The 20459-nt window shown below is 47.4% G+C and overlaps 7 protein-coding genes across 7 annotated transcripts; 2 read left to right on the top strand and 5 right to left on the bottom strand.

Moving 5' to 3' along the window:
• Window positions 1-2273: 2273 nt before the first annotated feature.
• FIESC28_04915 (uncharacterized protein) lies at window positions 2274-3542 on the bottom strand (the record flags this gene model as incomplete). Its single annotated transcript, XM_031159062.1, has 1 exon — window positions 2274-3542. The coding sequence occupies one exon, from the start codon at window positions 3540-3542 to the stop codon at window positions 2274-2276; it is 1269 nt and encodes a 422-aa protein (XP_031016827.1).
• An 801-nt stretch (window positions 3543-4343) lies between these two features.
• On the top strand, window positions 4344-5798 carry FIESC28_04914 (uncharacterized protein; the record flags this gene model as incomplete). The annotated part of the gene is made up of 2 exons (XM_031159061.1): window positions 4344-4463; window positions 4512-5798. 2 exons carry the CDS (start codon window positions 4344-4346, stop codon window positions 5796-5798), a joined length of 1407 nt encoding a protein of 468 aa, XP_031016826.1.
• Window positions 5799-6174: 376 nt separating this feature from the next.
• Window positions 6175-10001, bottom strand: FIESC28_04913 (uncharacterized protein; the record flags this gene model as incomplete). The annotated part of the gene is made up of 2 exons (XM_031159060.1): window positions 6175-9637; window positions 9682-10001. The coding sequence occupies 2 exons, from the start codon at window positions 9999-10001 to the stop codon at window positions 6175-6177; spliced, it is 3783 nt and encodes a 1260-aa protein (XP_031016825.1).
• A 1596-nt stretch (window positions 10002-11597) lies between these two features.
• Window positions 11598-12464, bottom strand: FIESC28_04912 (uncharacterized protein; the record flags this gene model as incomplete). Its single annotated transcript, XM_031159059.1, has 1 exon — window positions 11598-12464. One exon carries the CDS (start codon window positions 12462-12464, stop codon window positions 11598-11600), a length of 867 nt encoding a protein of 288 aa, XP_031016824.1.
• A 2806-nt stretch (window positions 12465-15270) lies between these two features.
• On the top strand, window positions 15271-16341 carry FIESC28_04911 (uncharacterized protein; the record flags this gene model as incomplete). Its single annotated transcript, XM_031159058.1, has 1 exon — window positions 15271-16341. The coding sequence occupies one exon, from the start codon at window positions 15271-15273 to the stop codon at window positions 16339-16341; it is 1071 nt and encodes a 356-aa protein (XP_031016823.1).
• Window positions 16342-16906: 565 nt separating this feature from the next.
• On the bottom strand, window positions 16907-18457 carry FIESC28_04910 (uncharacterized protein; the record flags this gene model as incomplete). Its single annotated transcript, XM_031159057.1, has 1 exon — window positions 16907-18457. The coding sequence occupies one exon, from the start codon at window positions 18455-18457 to the stop codon at window positions 16907-16909; it is 1551 nt and encodes a 516-aa protein (XP_031016822.1).
• A 744-nt stretch (window positions 18458-19201) lies between these two features.
• Window positions 19202-20068, bottom strand: FIESC28_04909 (uncharacterized protein; the record flags this gene model as incomplete). The annotated part of the gene is made up of 1 exon (XM_031159056.1): window positions 19202-20068. One exon carries the CDS (start codon window positions 20066-20068, stop codon window positions 19202-19204), a length of 867 nt encoding a protein of 288 aa, XP_031016821.1.
• Between the last annotated feature and the right edge of the window lie 391 nt (window positions 20069-20459).

The raw sequence follows: 20459 nt of genomic DNA, 5'->3' as shown, positions 1-20459 counted from the left end.
GGCGATATACGGTCAACCCAGTTGCTTGAACATCAATGAACAGGTTGGAGGACAGCAGTCTATTTAAATACACATCATTGCTACACCTGCAGCTACTGTACTTCCTTACATCGGCCTCTCTTATCACATACACATGGAATTTTAAGTTCAACAGGGATTGTATCCCTCGCGATAACGGCACTTGGAAACGCCCGCACAATCATTACCCCAGATTTGTTCATCTCAAAACAGTAACGAACTGCATCTCACTTACATGTCCAGAATATCCACCCAGATAACGGTGAACGGACGGTACCAAATCGGCAAAAATGCCCGAAGGTAACTACTCCAGATCTGGTGTTTTACGTGTCGTCTTGACTCACGTTGTCTGTCAACTCGGTTAAGAACCGAACTAAATAATGCAGCCGATTCGTATATCTTATCTGTATTCATCCAGGATTCAGTCACGGGTCGAGTTTAGTTGGTTTCACGCCGGGAATATTGATTCAATACTGCTGTAGTTGTTCAAGCGCCGAGATAATTGAGAGAACTTTCTCCGCGGCCGATCTCGGGATGAAGATTTTCATGGTGCGATTTTTATGCGGCTTTTGTTCTCATCTTGATAGAGGCGATGATAAGAACAAGATAAGATTCACTCTATTTGTTTAATTAATTGTCATTTCTGTTCTGGAATTAAAAGGGATTAAGATGGATGCGGATAAATATTTTACATATATCCCTCTTCTTGGTGACAATGCTCTCGAGGTGTTTGAGGAATTACCCGCCAAGACATTCAAGTAACCCAGGTGCTTATATGCATTCAGATCAGCATTCTATTTTGACGCCCTAAGCTTCAGAGGACATTTCTTTTGTTATCAAGTCACTGCGGGTTGATATTGTACATATATCCCCTCTCAGTGACGATGCCCAGCCCGAATGTTCAAGTATAACCGAGGACCTTTTCAACAAAGATCATCTCTATTGAGCTTATTGGCTGCTCATTCTCAAAGGATCTGATGTCTCTCAACTAACCTGATGCATAAGTGAGATATGATCAACCCGTCAATAAACACCAATTACTCCTCATTCAACTTACTCCTCAAATCTTACACCTTCCATAGCTGGCTGGCTGCTCATGTAAGGCCAGATATCGATATCATCGCAAAAGACCTCTCATTGTCATTGTGTCCAAGAAAAAATGTCTCCATTTCGTCAGACTAACATTAAACATGGATCACCCATTGATCAAGCCGGCCCCTCCGAATTCTTACACTCATGACTAGTTACACCAAATTTTCACCTCAAAAAATATCATCAAGAATAAAAGTAAAATATTCAGGGTTATCACAATGGCGACCCTCACTTCTCTACCCCCAGAAATCCTTCTGCAAATCATAGATTCCTGCATAACTAGCCACGCCCTATCCTCACTAGCCCAAGCCTCCCCAGCACTGTCAATCTTTGTTACACCACTGCTTTACAAGCGTCAACTCGACAATGATGATCATCACGTAACTTTCCACGCAGCAAAACACGGAAACCTAAATGCTTTAAGAAACTGTCACAAGTACTTGACGCTTAATGTGTACAAGTGCAGTAAAGGAAATTACGATACTGGATCTTTTGGTGCTGAGAAACAGAGACGGAATGGATGGTTCTGGACGCCCCTTCATGAAGCTGTCAAAAGTGGAAATTTCGAGATTGTGAAATGGATGATTGATCATGGCGTTGATATAAACGCTGCTTCATTAAAATTCCATGATGGGATGGGAATTACAGAGGGGAGATATCATATCGATTTCGGCGACAGGTTGAGCTTTCACATGTTACCGCTGGTAACTTTCTCACCACTCATAACATCGATATACCACCATCATCACGATATTACAAAACTTCTTTTGGAGAGAGGCGCTTCGATACATATCAACGATGTCCGCAAATTACAACCCTGCGGGACTACAGCGCTTCACGTGGCGGTAATAAATGCGAATGTCAAGGCAATCAGAATGCTTGTTGAGGGAGGGCATGCAGGACCGAATGATTTGGATGCCGCTGGTTTTCCACCGCTGGTATGGGCTGCTCTCAACGTGTGCAATGACCCGCGCGTTCGTGAGTCGATGAAAGTCCTTGTTGAGCTGGGAGCGGATCTAAATCATGTCATGCCGTGCGATCCATGGTTAGGATCGAATCACAATATGGTGACTTTTCTCACAAAGAGAGGAAAACCAGATGCTGCGCAGGAACTCATCAACTTGGGTGCACTAGCATGAATAAACCATCACTATCAGATTAATCTAACCCTCGCGCTCCTTGGACCCAACAGTTGATCTAGAAGATGAACTTCTCAAAACTTTTCCTCCTTCAGGTCCAGATTCGGGAGTATCATTTGCACTACTCTCTTTAGCCAAAGGTGAAGAAAAGTCAGGCGTGCCAGAACGTGAATCGTAACCAGGTCGTTTCGGCTTGGAACTCGTAGACAATCTCTTCCGTCCCTTTGAGATCGAACCACTGCTGGATCGTCGGATACCCTCTTCTTCAACATTGGGAGTAGGACTTCTGGTTGAGCTCGTGGACGCGCGACGGACACTACTACCCCGACGTCTACGTTCTCGTTCAACAGAAACATGGCGCGGAGGAGCCTTTTCTTCGTGTCGGCGAGGTTGTCGGCCAGGGAACCACCAAGTCCAGGGATATTGCGCTCGCACAAGCTGATAATCCCGTTCCTTGACTTTCTGTCTCAACAACGCACGACGTTCATTCTCCTTCTCCCAATACTCCGTCCTGTACAATTCCCAATTCTCTCTAAACGTAGCAGAAAAAGGTTTGGCCAGAAGAAGCAGCTTGACGTAATCACCACCAGGCGCCAGATCCTCCTCGTGACCGCCTTTCTCCTCATCTTCGTGGGGCAGCACCAGCGTGGGATGGTTGTCGCTCGTGATCTGGAGTTCCTTCTCCACCTCGCGCATAAGGCTCGGCTCGACGTACCGGTAGGATGAACTAGCCGTGTGGGAGAATAACCCGTACGTCAAAAAGAATCCGATTGTAGAGAGAGCTTCGGCCCACCACGTCCGTCGTATTATAATCAGTTTACAGTTGAAGCCGCGCAGTCCTCTGTTCGAAATGACAAACCAGCGTCGCGGCCAACGAATGCCGCGCTCCCAGATTCCAGTTGCCCATACGAGAATCGCAGTAATGATACCGCCCATGAAGCATACTTTTTCAGCACCTTCCACAGCCCAGTAGATAGAACCTCCAACACCTCTCCCGTCTTCACGCGGTGCTAGGAAGAGAGCATATCCAAAACCAGCGATCCACAGAGACAGGAGAGTAAGGAAGAAGGTATGGTGTCGTTTTCTTGCTCGGAGTTCGAGGAATTGCGCGCGGAGGGAAGCTTCGAGGATCAACAGGTTGAGATAGATCATGGACGGTGAACTAGGAGTGTGATGAAGAGGATCGCCCTGCTTTGCGGTCGTAGGCAGGATTGGACTCGCGCCGGCGACATCTTTGGCGCCTTGCGTTGGAGCAGAAGCGCCTTTGACGATGGAATCGACATCGTCGGACATTTCGATATGAATGGGGGCTGAGGGGCAGCCTGCAGCCTGTCAAGGAGATCTCGAGGCCATGCACTACTATCAAGGGATGGTGTATGTAGTTGGGCGTCCAAAGTTCTAGTGCCCAGTTGAAGCGCAAAAAGGAGTCAGTTGGAATGTTAGCGTTGAACGTGGTCAGAACGTGTGATCGGATGTGATGCTGGGGAGTGGTTCGGTTTGCTTGTGCTTGACCGGGCCCGCTCCAGGTGGTCAATCGTCATCACAAGCCAAAAATTAGAGAAAGGTCCATCCCCTGTAGTGGAGAGTTGAGAGAGCTTCAGTCGGCATTCGGTTCGTTCTTCAGCGGTCCAAGCGCCAATTGTAGTGGGTTTCCCCAACACGTTTGACACAACGATGATGGGGCAGAAGTTACATAAACCGATATATTCCGGAGCATTTCTTTGTATCATATGGGGATCATTTCCTTGGAACAATTCTCTCATTACCTATCACTGTCCCTATCATCTTTACGTCTTTTGTTCTCTACTCAGCCTCTTTTTTTGACAGTTCCTCCGCAATCTTACTACCTCGCGGACTTTGCCACGGATTTCATCTCACCAAATTCCCCCGATCCCGTGCAAAACCCGATAACTACTGCCTTAACTCCGGACTCAGCCCTGCAAAAGAGGCGTCATCAATTTTAAACTGTTTTTTTCATGCGAACGATATAACCCCCTCTAGTCCCCCCGCGGAATGCTTAGGCTTCAACCTTCTTATGCGGTACTACCTTTATCGCGACTTTCTAAAATTGCCACTTGTTCAAGAATAAGAACTATGAGTACAGACGGGACCGTCAGTCCTAATGCGCCTCCAGAGGTTAAGCATCAGGCGGAATTGAAGCCTTCGCATGCTTTCTTGTTTCCATTGGGTTATAAAGATGCCGCGTACCAATGGGTAAGACATACAGCGCTTGCGCAGTGACAAAACTAACGGTTCGTTTAGTGGGCGAGTCTTGCCCCTCAAGCCGTTGAGCGCAATCTTCTCAGTCTCATGCCTCATATTCGAGAAGCGAACGACAGCATTTCAAACATCGATACGCCCGAACGTCCAGACCCATTCGGTACGAGAGTGTGGCGACGAACAATGGTTCAGCTCTCTGGCAAAAACCGCGCTTTGAACGAAGTTACCGTCGAACGAGTTGGCGAAAAGACTGAGGATGCTTTGGTTATGATTCATGGATATGGAGCTGGTCTTGGTTTCTTCTACAAGAACTTTGAGCCTATTTCTCGCATGCGAGGACTTAAGCTCTATGCGCTGGATATGCTAGGCTGTGGAAATTCTTCACGCCCTGCTTTCAAGATCCATGCGAAGAAGAAGGAGGATCAAGTTCTTGAGGCGGAGAGTTGGTTCGTCGATGCGCTGGAAGAGTGGCGAAAGGAGAGAAAGCTGGATCAGTTTACTCTTCTTGGCCACTCCCTTGGTGGTTATCTCGCAGTGTCATACGCCATCAAGTATCCAGGCCGTCTCAAGAAGCTCATTCTTGCTTCACCAGTCGGTATTCCCGCTGATCCCTACGCCGTCAACGCCGACATGCCCGAACCAAACACATCCACGATCCAAGCCGAGATGATGCAAGACCAACAAAGCACAACCGACAAAACCGGAACTCTATCCAAACACAAACCCGCTTCCAACGTCCTCCGAAGACCTCTGCCGGGCTGGTTCGTCTGGCTGTGGGATCAAAACATCTCCCCCTTCAGCATCGTCCGAATGAGCGGACCCCTCGGTCCACGATTCGTTTCAGGCTGGAGTTTCCGCCGTTTCAACCATCTCCCACCCGCCGAATCGCAAGCTTTACACGACTACTCCTTCTCCATCTTTAAGCAAAAAGGCAGTGGCGAGTATGCTCTAGCCTATATCCTGGCCCCTGGAGCCTACGCCCGACGCCCCGTGATCAACCGTATCCAAGAAGTCGGTCGTCAAACAATCACCCAAGAAGACGGCACGAAACTGAAAGAGATGGGTATTCCCGTAGTCTTCATGTACGGAGAAAACGACTGGATGGACGTAGCTGGCGGTATCTCTTCCGAGGAGAAACTCAACGCCGCCAAGCAAAAAGCTCTCGAGAACGCAACAGAGGAAGAAAGAAAGCGAGAAAACGGTAGCGCAAAGGTACTTCTGGTTCCCAAGGCCGGCCACCATCTCTACCTCGACAACCCAGAAGTGTTCAACGACATGATCACCAAAGAGCTTGAAGAGACGAGAAGATCTGAGAAGAGATTAAAATAGACGGATATGTTTTATGAGTGAAAGAGATATGGAAGATACATAGGGTTGGCGTTTGATGGGCTGTGAATATTTATTTCACTGATATGATCCGAGATATAGAGGATCTTATCGACATTTGGAAAGGCGTTGTTTTTATTATTTGATTCGATTAGATTTGCATATACCTATTTACCGCCTGCTTGGCATGGCGCTTTCATAGTAGATTGTACAACAAAGATACTCCATTCAGATTCATTTTCAATGTTCAGTCGACACACCCGATCAGCATGTCAGATGTTCATCTTGGCATGGTACAGGGATAAAATGAATCAGTCATGTATTCTAATTTCTAATCTACATATGCTACCCACCAGTACGCCATGCATGAAAACAACGCTTATAAGTTGATCAAGTCGACCTCTGAGAAATCAGGAGGCGCTCTGCCATAAACCACACGTACTTTACTGTCGAGAGCTGTACCCTCGTTACTGATCCAGATGTGATCACTGTATGCCTGAGTGCGACGAATTTCATCATCGCTGATACCAAGATCGTCCCTGGGGATCCAAACTGTAGGACGTCGTGCCCGAAGAGCCTCGTGCTGGAATGCATGCCTAGTGAGAGCATCTCGTTCCTCGGGCGTGAGATCCTCGATTTCATCATGGAAACCTCCAAACAGTGCTTCTCCTATCGCGCGCTGAGCTTCGATATCCTTTCGTCGGTGTTTCTCTCGGTACAGTGACGCTCTCTTGTTCTTGTCTGATGCCTTATTCACAACACCAATCTTGCGCAGTTGCTGACCACCCCCCTTTGCCCATGTGCCAACTTTATTCATGGGTCGACGCACAGAGCCAAATCTTCGCATTTCGATGGCATTACCATTTTCTCCATTCTTCTCTGGCTGTTTGATGTCGTCCTCCTCTTCCTCTTGTAGCTCGTCATTGTCAATGAGACCAAGACGTTGATCCTGTGCTCTTTGGAAGGCTTGATCACGCAATACTGCCTCGTCTTCGAATGTTATCGGCAGGTAACGGAACAGTGGCCCGAATGCATAGTTCAGCAGCACTTGGTAAAGACCCGTGAGGAGGAAGACAACAATCATGACAGCACCATGAGCTGTACACTCGTTCGTGCCATCCGGAGCCTCGGCAATGAAGAACAAACCTGCCATGCAAAGCTCCATAAAGTAGATACCAGTAAACGTCTGATTGATAGCTCTGGGGTACAAAACACCACCGGTATCATGCTCGAATCGGTTTACGTAGAGCATGACGTATCTCTGAGCCATCCATAACAAACCGAAAGTGATAATTGCGAATATGGAAATGAGTGGCGCGATAACGCAGTATACCAGTCCGATGCAGGCGAAGTTGGTGTAGATAGGGAACAATCGACCCCAGGTGACCTGGTTGAGTTTGGTGTTTCGGGACCACTTGTTACGTGCAGTACTATCGAGCATCTTGGCAATGACATACCACATGACCAAAGCTCCAATTTGTGCGAGCGTGGCAGAGCTCGTAGACAGTGCCTGTAGAATCATGTAAGAGAAGAAATAGTTTGCGGCAGTCGGGAGATTCTTTGCAAGAAGATCCAGAACCTTTTCAACTGTATTGAGTTCCTTGAAGTTGTTCACGAGGGCATCAATGGAGGCCGCGAAGAACGACGCAATGGAAACAATCAAGAAGACTTGAATGAACAAGAAGACAAAGTAGTAGCGCTGCACAAATTCAGTCTTTTGGGAGCCTGTTTTGACACCCTTGAAATCGGCAAAGAAGCCCAGGATGACGGGGACCAAGAACAATAGAAGAGCGAGCACGATGGTAGGCAAGACACCTGCTATGGACTTGGCGATCTTGTGTACAGTCGGGTCGTCCTTGAGGAAAGATAACCATTCGTTGTTTCGAATCAAATTATCAAGTTGACTCAGCGCGGCTGTCCAAGCAACGGGGATAGCCCAGAGGAAAAGCATAGCAACAACGGCTGCAAAGACTATTCCTGATCGAAGCCACTCCTGCCACCAGCTGAAGGCCATGTTGTCCCAATTGACATCTTTAGGTGAGATTTCGTTCATTCTCGGAGCCATCTGCTGGGGTATATGGTGGATAACGCTCTGGCAAGCCATGTGAGCGGCGACTTGGTGGTTGAATTGGATGAAAGCAGAGTTCATGAGTGGGTAGCGCTCGGGATGGCTCTGGTCCTCCTCAATCTCCACATTCAATCGAGCCAGCTGTTCACGGCACCAGTAGATTGTGTCGACCTTCTTCGTAACTAGAGGGATAGGGAATAGCCATTTCTTTCCGAACAAGGGGAGGCGATGGGTTGGGCGATCCTTCTTCTTAAGATATTTCTCCCATTCCGCAGGCTCAGCATCTTCCTTGTAGTCGGGGTTGAATGCTGTGGCATATTCGATCGGACCCTCCTCTATTTCGGGGCTGACGAAGGGTAGCGCATACTTGATTCTCTGCCACAAAGGCTTACTTTGTGCGTCCTTGCGCTCTCGGTAAGCTGCTGCGACATCTCCCTGCGGGACAGGAGAAGCATAAGCACCAGGGGGAGGCTTCCAAAATTCCCACCACTTCGAGTCTTCTTTGACGTAGATCTCATCGATGTTGCCGATTTTTCGAACTGTGTTTCCTGGTTTATGCATAGCAGCGGTGCTTTCCCCTGAGTGTCTATCCGTGTTACGTGACTGGTTCAGCACTCGAAGAGTGTCCGACGGCGAATTAAGCTCATCTTCGTCTGTAGAAGGCCGAATACGATACCTGTCAGAGCCGCGAGACGGCGCGCGCTTCTCGTCCTGCTGCAAACCCATAAAGCCGTTGGTTGTTTCGAGAGTATTATCCACATTTTTCTCGGCTTTGGAGACAACGCCCAAGATGCCTTGGCCGACCTTGGAGAAAGGGTCCAGTACGTTGAATCCCTTTGACTTCTCCTTGTCAGTGTGGTGCCCCTCTACCTGGTCCATGTCGTGCTCTGATTCGCGAACACCTTGGTCAACCGAATGAGGAACTTCGTGCTTATCGCCGGCCGCTTGGCCTCCGGCACTATTTGCCATTCGTTGAGCTTCGGCATCTAGTTGAGCATCTCTTTCAGCTCTTTCTTTCTTGGTGACCGCCTTGAGCTTTCTCTCCTTGCGTTCCTTCTTTTCGGCTGCTTTTGTTTGCTTGAGCTGGGCCTTCTTTGCTGACTTGATGAGGTCGGTCTCGGCAGACTCCAGTTGCTGATGGATATCGTTGCGTTCCTTTACTTTTTCAAGCAGTGGCGATAAATCTCGGTTCAGCCAGATGTTTCGAATTCCTCCAGGGAAAACATCAAACAATCCTGTCAAGGCTTCCTCGCTGAGCCACTTAGCAGGAATGGAGTTTACCAGGACGGTGGTAGCCGAAGCCTTGAGGCGGTGCTCCGCGCTGGTAAGGTAATCTTGGCGAACCTTGACATAGATCTTGAGTTCAATAAAGAAAACCCAGCAAACCCAGATAACGACAAGGATACCCATCAGTAGATGAGCTCCGTATCTGTCGAGATTCTTGTTGCTAACGTTTCCCCATGCGAGTGTGTCCAGACCGGTAGGCCTATCGTTGCTCTGTTCTTCTTCGCGAGTCTTGTCGTCGACGTTGACTTCTTTACCAATACCTCCAACATAGTTGATAGGAATCAGGATTGGCATAACAATGCAGCAAATCGGAATGAAGATGATGAGAAGCGTTTTCAAATAGCGGAGGAAGAAGTAGGCATCAAGACCACACTTGTTGATGATTTCACGGTCATTGTAGTGCCATAATGTCTTGAACATGCCAAAAAGAGTCGTCGGAGGGGAGTCGGTTCGTTCTCGTTCGGGGACAAGGTAGGTTTTCGGTTTGCTGTGAATGTTAGCGATTGACTTTGCAGTTGGAGAACAACATACAAGATACGGGCGAGTTTGTTTCTCAGTAACAGAAATGCAAACACCTGTACTGAAAAGACAATAACGGCTACTACCAAAGAAGTGAAGAAAGTGGCGATGCCAACACCTCGTTCACTAGTCGCAGCACTGGTTGTCTCCGCGGGCGTGTAACCTCCCGAAGATGTCTTTGAAGGGCCATCAGAGGATGTTGCGGCGGGGGTTCCAGTTATGGAAGCGGATATCGCAGAAGATATTAAGGAACTGACGATAGAGCTGGTGATTGATGCTGTATCTGTGGCAGTTTCGGCTGTGCCTGTCCCTGAAGGATCGGCTGAAGACATGTTGGAGTATTATGTTTGCCCCAAAAGGGGGGAATGATATGAAGGCCTATTCTCAAAGAATTATGATGAGAAAACGAACGTAATGTGTTAAGAACAAGTCATGGAGATGATTTTCTTAGGTAGGAAAGAGGATCTAGGTATGGGAGTAATTAACAAAAAAGAAGGTTTGGTTCCAAGATATCGAGGTACTTGCCTATGGGCATTCGTCGCGCGTCATGGTAGGTAACCCCCTGTCAACAAAGGCAGTAGCACTAACCCAACCCACCTAAGAGTGCAGCAGAAACTTGAGCCAAAGGTCCAAGGTGACGAAAATAAGGTACCCAACAAAGGGTTTACGCTCGGCTAAACTATTATGTCGCCGATCAATGACCAGTGAGTCGCTGTGGCACCGCTGTGGCACCATACTAGTTAGGGAAGTTGTTCAAGTGTGATTGGATACGACGTATTTGAAAGGGCAAGTGAAGCGAACAAGGGGACCACTGAAAGGGTGCTCAACCGAGTGGAAAAACTGGATAATCCCAGCATCATCAACACACTGCAGATGGGGTCTAGACCAATGACATCAGTGGCTTGAAACAGTCCCCTGAATGGGTGTTTGACCTTTGTTGGGCGGCTACAGAATCGTTGGCTTTGGTTTCTTTGTTTTTGGCGCCTACAAAGATCAAAGACACTAGAAATAGATGCAGCCGCGCGCTACAAACTAACAAAGCGTATAAAGACGTTATATGTCAAAGACGTTTCTTTTTATGGCTGCATGTTCTGGTCTTGGAGGTAGATCGTGTCTGGGGTTTGGGGATACTCGTTGGTTCCCGAGTATGTACGTTACTCTGTCATGTATCAGATCGATAGGCCAAGAACTGTTCAGGTTACAGTACGAGATGAGATTCAGTGTAACCCTGAGCAAGCTAAATCGCCAAGGATGCCAAAAATGATAGCATAAGAAGCTTATTTAAGGAGCCGCATTATTCTGTCACTTGGGATGCAATTGCTACAGGTATCGTAGTTGAGCAACAGTGTACAGACGAAAAAGAATTCGATTTATTACGTTATCATATCGAAATTAGGTTGTATTCGGTGCAATTAAAAGTTAACCTTTGGGAATGGAGATTAGAATTCCGCGTATTTGGGACAATTTCGCTTCAATATTCGCAACCCCATACGAGAAACTTGGCGTTCATGTCACTGCTTGGCCCCCAGTAATTGTTGGGACTATGGTCATGTTTCTGGAATCATATCCCCTTTTCTTGATTAGCCATAACTTCAGGGTAGTGTTACCAATCAGAGGCGATGTCAACAATGTTGTGATGAGTTGCTCACCCAGTCGTATGGTTACCCTATAACCAAATATCTCAGATCAGGTTAAATGGATAACGACAACAGTCACAATTCGAGAGATGAAAACAGTAATACTTAAAATAAACAATGTGCAATTCTATTCAGATACAAACAAGTTGCATGTTAAAGTAACATCGGCAGATAACTCAAAGATCAAATGTCAAATCAAACTCGGACTTTACTCTAGGAAACATCACCAGCCTCTTTTCCCCCATCCTGCCCGCTACCACCTGTTAGACTCATGTCTGTATAGAACATAAATCAAGTCTTGGTAGGGTCAAGGGTGTGACGGACTACCTCTACAAAGTTGTGACGGTTCATCAAGGGGAAATGATGAAACTTGATGATTCCCTCAACCTGAGAGTACTTTACCCAAATGCAATCGTTCTCAGGTTCCAGGGAAAACACATCAAAAACTTTCATGTACATGTTGAGAGCGTTCTCGATTCTGTCGCGCAGCTGAGGGTCAATCTGATGGCGTCTGAGATACTCAGTCTCAATAGAAAGTCGCCCGACGAACTCTCTAGCATAGAGTCGCGACTTAATGCCCTTCAAATGGAGCCTCGCGATTTTCCAACCTTCATTGTCTCTCTCGCATGAGATATCGACCTTCTGCTTCAGAAGATCTGGAATGACGGTTTCTATACCAGGCGGAAGATCCTGTGCTTTCTTGACGATGCCAACCATAAAACATGGAAGGCAGCTGGTAGGCAGTTTCAATACTGCGTCAAGGACTTCCAGCATCCTCCCACGCTTGTCTTGGGAGAGACTGAGAAGAACGCCCTTGTTGTGACCTCCTGCTGTATCCTTGTCCCAGCAGTTGGAGCAAGAAAGCACAAATCGGCAAGTTGGACATTTATGCTGCTTCTGATGCTCTTCATCATGATCCAGAAGAGCATCAGCACATGAAAGACCGAAGATGTGTCCACAGGGGAGGACATACGCCGCATGGGGAATCTTCTCAATCTTTCGATAATATGGAATCAGGTTAACGTTTGGAACGTCTTCATCCACAGTCATTGGCTCTGTGCAAATTCCGCAAATCGGGTTTACGCGGTTCACAGCTGATGGATCTGCCCGGACGATCTCCATGAGGGAGGGCAGATACGATTCCGGAAAGGAACTCATGTTTGCTGATTTGTTGATAGATGTGATACTTACTTTGAGAAAGTGTGATAAGTAGTGATAAGTAGTGATGAGTAGTGATGAGTAGTGATGAGTAGTGATAAGTAGTGATAAGTAGTGATGAGTAGTGATGAGTAGTGGTGAATAGTGATGAATGGTGAGATTGATTTTGTCGAAAACTCGGTTGAAGGCCAGATACTTATACTAGTCTGACCTTGGATGTTCTCGATATCTACTTGGTTGTTTACGAGGGAGACCTGAATGTTTCTATGAACAGGCCACTGTTAACATATCACAGAGAAACATTAGAGTGTTCCTATGTGACATACAAGTGAGCCCAGTATACTCTATGAACGAGAGGGGCTGTTCCTAGGTCCGTAAGGGTTTTAGGGATCTGTGCACAGCAACAGACCTTAGATATCATGAATACTCAGAACAAAAGCTGCTCAGGCTTATGTATGGCAGTTTCTTCCTTGGCCAGTTCGATACAGCCAGTCTTCGTAGTAGTCCACCAAAGAGTCAAGATAAGCTAAGCCAGTCCCTGCCCTTTGCTCCTCGCCTTGTATTCTGAACTCGATAATTGGATGAGCATGGTGTACCCGAGCGAACAGAACACTGCTTACCCAGTATAGATGAAAGGAAGTGGTGACATGGCCTTCAAGAATATGTATACAGCGTAGTGTTCTTACTGGTTTGTCCCATAGGACTGGCCGACTGTAGATCCGACGACGATTAAGACCCTTACTGTTTAGCCTGGAAGTAGTTGAGGAGGATGGATTGTTCTTGAGACTCCTTATCCCAGTCCTTGACATCGATGCAAGCGACAGAACAGCATTCTTCTACTATCTTCAGCGGAGGCATCAAAGAGAGTCAGTTACTAGGGAACAACAGAACTGTTCTCCAAGACAAAGGGGCATTGAAATAAAGTAGCACAAGTGCTGGTCTAAGCCAACATAAAGTGATCAAGTTATTTCGTCTCTTATGCTTACAGTGGCGGCTAAATCTTCTGATACCCTGGCGAAAGCTTCGCCATCGGTATTGATAACATCTCGACGCTCCACCCCAGAAAGAACTCTTCGAAGTGGCTTCAAATCAGCCACATAGTTCCTCAGAACATCTGATTCGGCACCCTTCTAAGGCATATCTGCATCTATCTGGAATCTCAACCACGTAATGGCACTCTTCGACATCCGTAGCGGCAGCCCTAGAGAGCCCCCCTCTTTACCATTTGCAGTAGCAGCATCAGCCAGAGCTTCCACTATACATCCGCTCCAGTGGCAGCACTCCGATGATATCCTAAAAACTACTGCACCTGCCCAAAATGTCTACTCCTACACCGACCCCTATGTCATTCGGGAGGGTTTTCACACATCAGCTGCGGAGAGATATTTCCGATTACTGGTCCTGTCCCCGGTAGCGGCAGCGGCAGTAGAAGCAGCGAATCATTCCTGATATACAGGCGCCAGCAGTATCAGTAGCAGCAGCAGAGAGGCGTTCGTGTCACCAGCGCCAGCAGCGGCGGTAGTAGCGGCGACATCAAAAGCTTTCCCACCCATCCGAGCGATGCCACCGATGGCTTTCCTCTACCATCCGGCAGCGGCACCGGAGAGAGCTTCCCTTTTCACTAACTCTTTGCCGGTATGGGCCAGTCCTCCAAGGATTCCAGGCCAACAAGCAGACCACTAAGCTCTTGACGAGCTTCGCGACGCTACCGTCAGCAAGTCTGCTGGGACTCACAGTCGTTATGGAATTTACTGCGATGACATTGTGATTCACCCGTCTAAGTCAAGATACGACACGTCAACACTTTGAACCATCTGTCAGTATGTTTATTCAGTGTGCTTTGGACCTCTTTGACCTGTTTGTACAGACGAAGCAGACGATCACCAGTAGAGCGAGTCGAAGCATCTATGCCATTCTATATGAGCCCCGGAGGATAACTATTCTGCTACCCAACAGACCTGCTCTCACAGATCAACTCTTCTCAACTTGACCGATCCTGTTCGTTAGCCTGAGACTGTATCAGAGCTCGAGCCTCTCAATTAGAGTTGTTCAGATACTCAAAGAACTCTGAATCACCTGAGAACAGTACGCAGTGACTCATACTGCAGAAATTTTCTTTTAGACGGGAACAATGGTAAACTCTAGAACGTTCAAGACGGTCTTCAAGATGGCTAATTAGATCACTTGCCAGGCAGATATTTCCCTTGAAAACTTTGTCGACGAAACGGGTTTGAAATGTCTAATTGGGGTCTTTCCATAGGCCTGTCCTGTGAACTCTGAAATCTCTGAATAAGAAAGTTCCCTGAAATCTTTTCAAGGAGAATGACATGAAAATCTCTGCTTAAACTCTGTTTTTCAAGGGGACTGACATGAAAATATCTTCTCAAACTCTGTTATTCCAGTCTATATAAAAACATCTTTCCCCTGGACTGTTCGATCTTCTGTCTTCCCTTATACACATCGCTCATACTCACGCTCTATCTTGCACTTGCTATCGCTATCGCTATCGCTCTCGCTCTTATACTCATACTCATTCAAACTCTCACTCTCACTCTCACTCTCACTCATACACACATACTACTCGCATTCTCTTGCTCATACACATTGACATACGTGTCTTTGTCTATCTTCATACACATTCGTCTACATCCTCATATACACTACTTCTCTTCTACCTTTACATCCGTCTTCTCTTCTACTTCTCACGCTTATACACACTGACAACTACGTCTTTGTCTATCTTCACACACACTACTTCTCTTCATCTCTGTCTTCGATTCCACATCTACCACCTCAGCTACTTAACATGTCCTCTACTACCAACATGTCTTCTATCACCACCATGTCTTCTATCACCAACAACTTTTTCTCAAACGCCATGTCTACCAAAAAGGCCATGTCTACTACCAAAGACATGGCTACCATAGACGACATCCCTACCACAGACGACATGACAAACGAAATGAAGGACAAGATAACCTGCACCAACTGGGCAGCACTGAAGACTTATCTCCAAAACAAGGACGTTTCCTACGGCCAACTCCAGCTGGAGTGTGGAATCTGCTACCAAGTCATGGACATGCCTGCAGATATGGACCAGAGAGATGAAGACCACGAGAGATGGTACAAGGAAGGCGAAGAAACTCCCACCATTCAAGCATGCGGCCACATCTATTGTAACGCATGCCTTGAAGAGTGTTACGGACCTAACTCAGACATCGAGGGCGGCAACTGTTTCAAGTGCAGAACAGAGCTTGTTCACCCAGGATGTGGCCATCTGAACTGTGGGCAGAAGTTCCCCTCTACAAAGAAGCATATCGATTCGTTCACACCACTACTGTCAGAAGGCGGCCAACTTACAGACCGCTGCAATCTTTGCATCGTGGGAGATTACTGTAATGAGCTTAAGAAGGTGGCTCAATCCTACAACTCCCTACTTAACGACCCTTCTCAAGAGATGGGAATTTCCGTTTACGATCAGTTCACTGGCAAGGCTTTCTACATCAACCACGACAGCGACGAGTGGGACGCTATGCGTTGCGATACTCCAGAAGAGGCCAAGCCTATCCTGGAACGCTTTAAGAAACAGCGCAACGCGATCAACAACTCCAGCAACCTCTGGTCTGGTATGTCTTTCGAAGTCGGTATGAGTTTCCAGTGGTACGTCAATATACAAGACGACTTGCAATACAAGATCTTTGCGGAGGACGACGCTTTTACACCCCACCGAGCAGCATACAAAGGTCTGCGAGGTTTTCTTTCTGAAGATATGCCTGCCGGCAACACATACGACGACGCTTTTACAAGCCATCGAGCTACTTTCAAAGGCCTGCGTGCCTCATTGTTCGAAGACACACCCGACAGCATCACAGTTTGAGTTGAGTTGAGTTGAGTTGAGTTACACTATCACACACAGTCCTGCTGTCAGGCTACGAGTTACGATTTGCATTATACCCAAGCGATTGCTTTACGCTTCTTTTTACAATTGGTTATCATAAAGATACCATTTGACTGGCATTGGATGAGTGGGAGAGAGAGAGATGTCTTGTTAGATGGAGTCCTGTACGCAGGCTATGAGCTACGCGTTGCAAAAGCAACTCCTTTCTCATCAATATACTATCGATCATAAATTGATCACACCCACTTACAAGATACCTACACATACAAAGTGATGATGCTCATTGTAAGATCGTAAGATTTAGGATGCCAAAACAAAGTGGTCTAAGTGTTAGTATAAGAAAACACAAGGTTACCTAAATGTTTTGTCTCTTATGTTCTTGACGGTCATCTCTGCACACCACAACTCGTTTGATCTGTTGTTACGACTTGTAGGAACTCTTATCACTCGGCACTGGCTTCACGAAGTCTTGTAAGATAAAAAGCGATAAATTTGTCTCAAAGCTAACATAAAGACATAAACATAAGAATCTTAAACACTCATTTCATTTCTCATTTCCCTCCCAAACAAGCACAATAACACTATCCTTCGTCTCACCCTGCTCCTCACCCCATCTCTTTCTGAGAGCTGGCACATCCAAAGCACCTCTCTTAACATACGCCTGCCAAACATCACCTCCAGGCGTAGTAACAGAGTCCATCAACTTCCACACATTCCGTCGACCCGTCCAGAACAGCATCTTTCTATCAGCCTTGTCCTCTTTGAGTTTGACAGGTCCGATGAGAGAGCGCCACTTGCTGTCTGGTTTGCCAGCGGTGGAGGCGGGCATGTCGGACAGATGAATGCCGTCGGGGTACTCTGTTATCGTGTAGCCGTTGACAAGAACCCAGTTGTCGCGGAAGCGGTAGCGTTGGAGGAAACATGCCTCGCCGCAGACGTCGGTGACGAGATGGGCTTGGCTGGGTGTAAGCTGGTGGCGTTCTCCGTAATCGTGTAATGCTAGTGGTCGAACGCCTGTTTCGTAACTATCCAAGTGGGAAGAGTAGTCGTCATTGTCTTTGGGGGAGTAGAAGCTTGGAAGGATATGCATCTTGATCTTGGTATGTTGCGCCATGCAATCTTGAAGAAGATTGTCCCAGCGCTGTTTGCTGGTGGGATCGGGAGATACGTCGTTGAAGCATGGTAGTTGTGGAATTCGTGACACAGCAGAGCGTGTAAGAAAGACGGCTCCTCCGCCGTAGGTAGTCATGTAACCTTCGCCAATAGCCCAATCTCCTCTCTCACTGGGCAGTCCAACGTACAACTCCTTCTCAGAGTTATACGCGTATAGCCGCTCTTGAAGATGAGACAGATTAGGTAGAAAGATCTCCTCATCCAAAATGGCATACCACTTCTTCATCTGTCCCTTCTGGGCAAGAATAGCAGTATGCTTCTTGACCGTCTCCATCATGTTAAAGTATCTCTTCGCAGCAGAGATATCCCCTTCTGAGTAAGTAACAAAAGCATCAATCCCAAAAGACTTGAGAACTTCAGTCAGTTTGCTCGCCTGTTGGGGATGTCCTTGGTCAAGAACAAGCATGAAACTCGCTCCGTTACCATGCTGGTTTCCACCGGTCATCCACCTCGCCCAATCTTTAGCAACAGCATAGTCATCTCTGACGACTCGATCAAAACTTGTCGAAATAGCGAAGAAAAAGTCGGATGCGTCGACCTGCCTGGGTCGTGGTCCTTTAAAGATAGGAAGATTGAGTTCCTGGCGAGCTACCAGGTTTCGCCTCTCGGGTTCCTTGGTATCAATAACTTTGGGTCGATTTAAATGAAAGTCTGTGTCGAGTTCTGTGACTGACGGTCGGTCAGAGTCCAGCTCTGATGTACGGACTTTCCATGCAGTCCAAGAGGTCTGATTCGACAGACCAATCTTTTGTCGAAGTCGTTCCAAGTATTGTTCTTCAGGTACAGGTCCAGTGATGGCCAGTTCGTTATCGTTAATTTCTCGAGGCCAGTGTGTCTTGACCTGGAAGAAGAGAAGAACCAAAACCACAACAGTGAGAAGCTCAACCACTCTGCGTGGGAGGACCGGAGAACTTGAAATCATAATCATAATGAGGGTGGATCGTTGCCGACGACGATCTTGATAATCCAAAAAGAATGACTTGGGTGGGTATAACCGGAACAAATGAGTGTAGACTTGGTTATAACGACATGATCACTTGGTGTAGACAGACAGACAGACGACCTTAGTCGGAGAAACAAAAAGGTTTCGACATCACTTGATGTGAGGCACAGCGAGAGATTTAAGTAAATTAACCTCCGCTCGACGATAGTCCCAAGTCACAATGCCCTTGTTTAGTGTAAATGGACGCAGTGGGGGTGTGGTCCATGACCATCCTTCGGTCGGAAGCATCATGAAACTCGAGGCCCCAGAGGATAATCCCTGGTCGCACCACGTCAATAACGGTTAAAGAGGGGAATGCCAAGCAAGCAATTAAACCGTGACATGGCCTTCGGATGATCAATGGGCGGCCCCAGGTCTCAGGTCACGAGCGGCCATGAGAAACAACAGTAGTTTGTGTCAGAATTGCAGATCTGTTTATTCGAGGTGACTCCTATTCTGCTCAAGTTCCATTGCTTTAACAATCCCCATCTCGATGGAAGGCTGGACCCCGGCGGGTAAAAGGCTTATGACGGAATAAGGACTAGGATGAGTGGTAATTTAATCTTGCTCAATAGTGCAGACTAATGCAGGTACACCAACAGCCTTAATGGTGAAATAAGTCGATTTCGGTCGGTAATTTATCTGATAAGCGGCCAAGCTAGGAAATCACCGCATGATGAAGAATTATTCGCCAGGCCTGGACGCTGGACCCTTTCCCTCCGTCGCTTCTTTAGGCGTAGTCTTTGATGATTGAGACTCGTGTGATGTGATAGGCTCCTTGTCCAGCGAACTCTTGGGGGATTTTGTCGGAGTACTGGGTCCTTTCGGCTCCTTCCCTTGAGTTGGTGTCCGCGGTTGGTGCATGCGCTGTCCTGGAGGAACACCTTGACTTGGGATGTATGCTGCGGGAACATTTACCTCCACTGTTATTTTAGCGTGCTGGTGGAGGTCAAAGCATTCTGCGAGAGCTTCATTGACCGACCTGTCAGCGCGTACCAGACCGGTGACAAGAATTTCTCGAATGTGATCTTCTACACGCTCGAACTCTGCTTTGTCGTAGCGGTATCGATCAGGCAGACCACTATGGGTGAAGAGAGCCAGCAGCCCCGCCAGAACTGTGTTTGAAGCGCCAAGAATAGTGATGGGCGTGCCTTTTTCGAGACTGAAGGGGCCCAGAGCTGTCAAAGCGGCACCGATGATCAATTGCAGGATCAACAAGATCCATCGGATATATGCGGCGAAGTGAAACAAGCAGAGGCTAACCGTGCGACGGTGAACGGTATCATGATACAAGCCTGGGGGAAGGCCTTTTGGTGGCCATATGGAACTGGTAACCATAACCGGCGCATCATGTTCTTTGTCGTGGATTCCCCCAACGCCCCGGGCGAAGAACTTCCACTCCGCGCTAGACAAAACTCGGTACTCTGGGGCGTCCATGGGCTTCGAATTAGGATGCTGGTTGGAGCCAGAGGCTTCGGGGTCGAGAGCATGGGGGTAGTCGATATATGTCATTGGCACTGCTTCCGTGCCATGAATGGGTACTTCCGACATGATGAAGTCAAGGTTTGGGGCGTTCGTATTGTAGGTTTGTGGATAGAAGGGTCTGTGAAGTTAGATGTGCGTCACCAGAAACCATTTCAGTACTGCATTTCGAACTCACAGGATGAGAAGAGACGCAATACACGTAGAAACAATCTTTTGATGAGGTTCGAGGAATGAAGTTGGTATAAGGATATTGATGAAAGGAGATCGAAGAGATTGTGCGATTGTCGGGTGGTAAAGAAGCGACTGTGCAGTATCGTCTGCTCCTTCCTTCCTTCCTTCCTTCGGCAGCAATGTCGCAGTCGTATGCCAACACAACTCCAACGGTAGAGAGAAGAGCTTCTGTGCCTCGCTAGGCATCAGTTACAATAATACTCATGTAGGTGCACAGATCAAATAC

This window comes from Fusarium coffeatum (assembly GCF_003316985.1).
Source record: "Fusarium coffeatum strain FIESC_28 chromosome Unknown BRIP53273_contig_107, whole genome shotgun sequence".
Taxonomy (NCBI): domain Eukaryota; kingdom Fungi; phylum Ascomycota; class Sordariomycetes; order Hypocreales; family Nectriaceae; genus Fusarium; species Fusarium coffeatum.
Note: the sequence above shows the minus strand (reverse complement) of the source record. Positions and strands in the feature narration are given on the sequence as shown.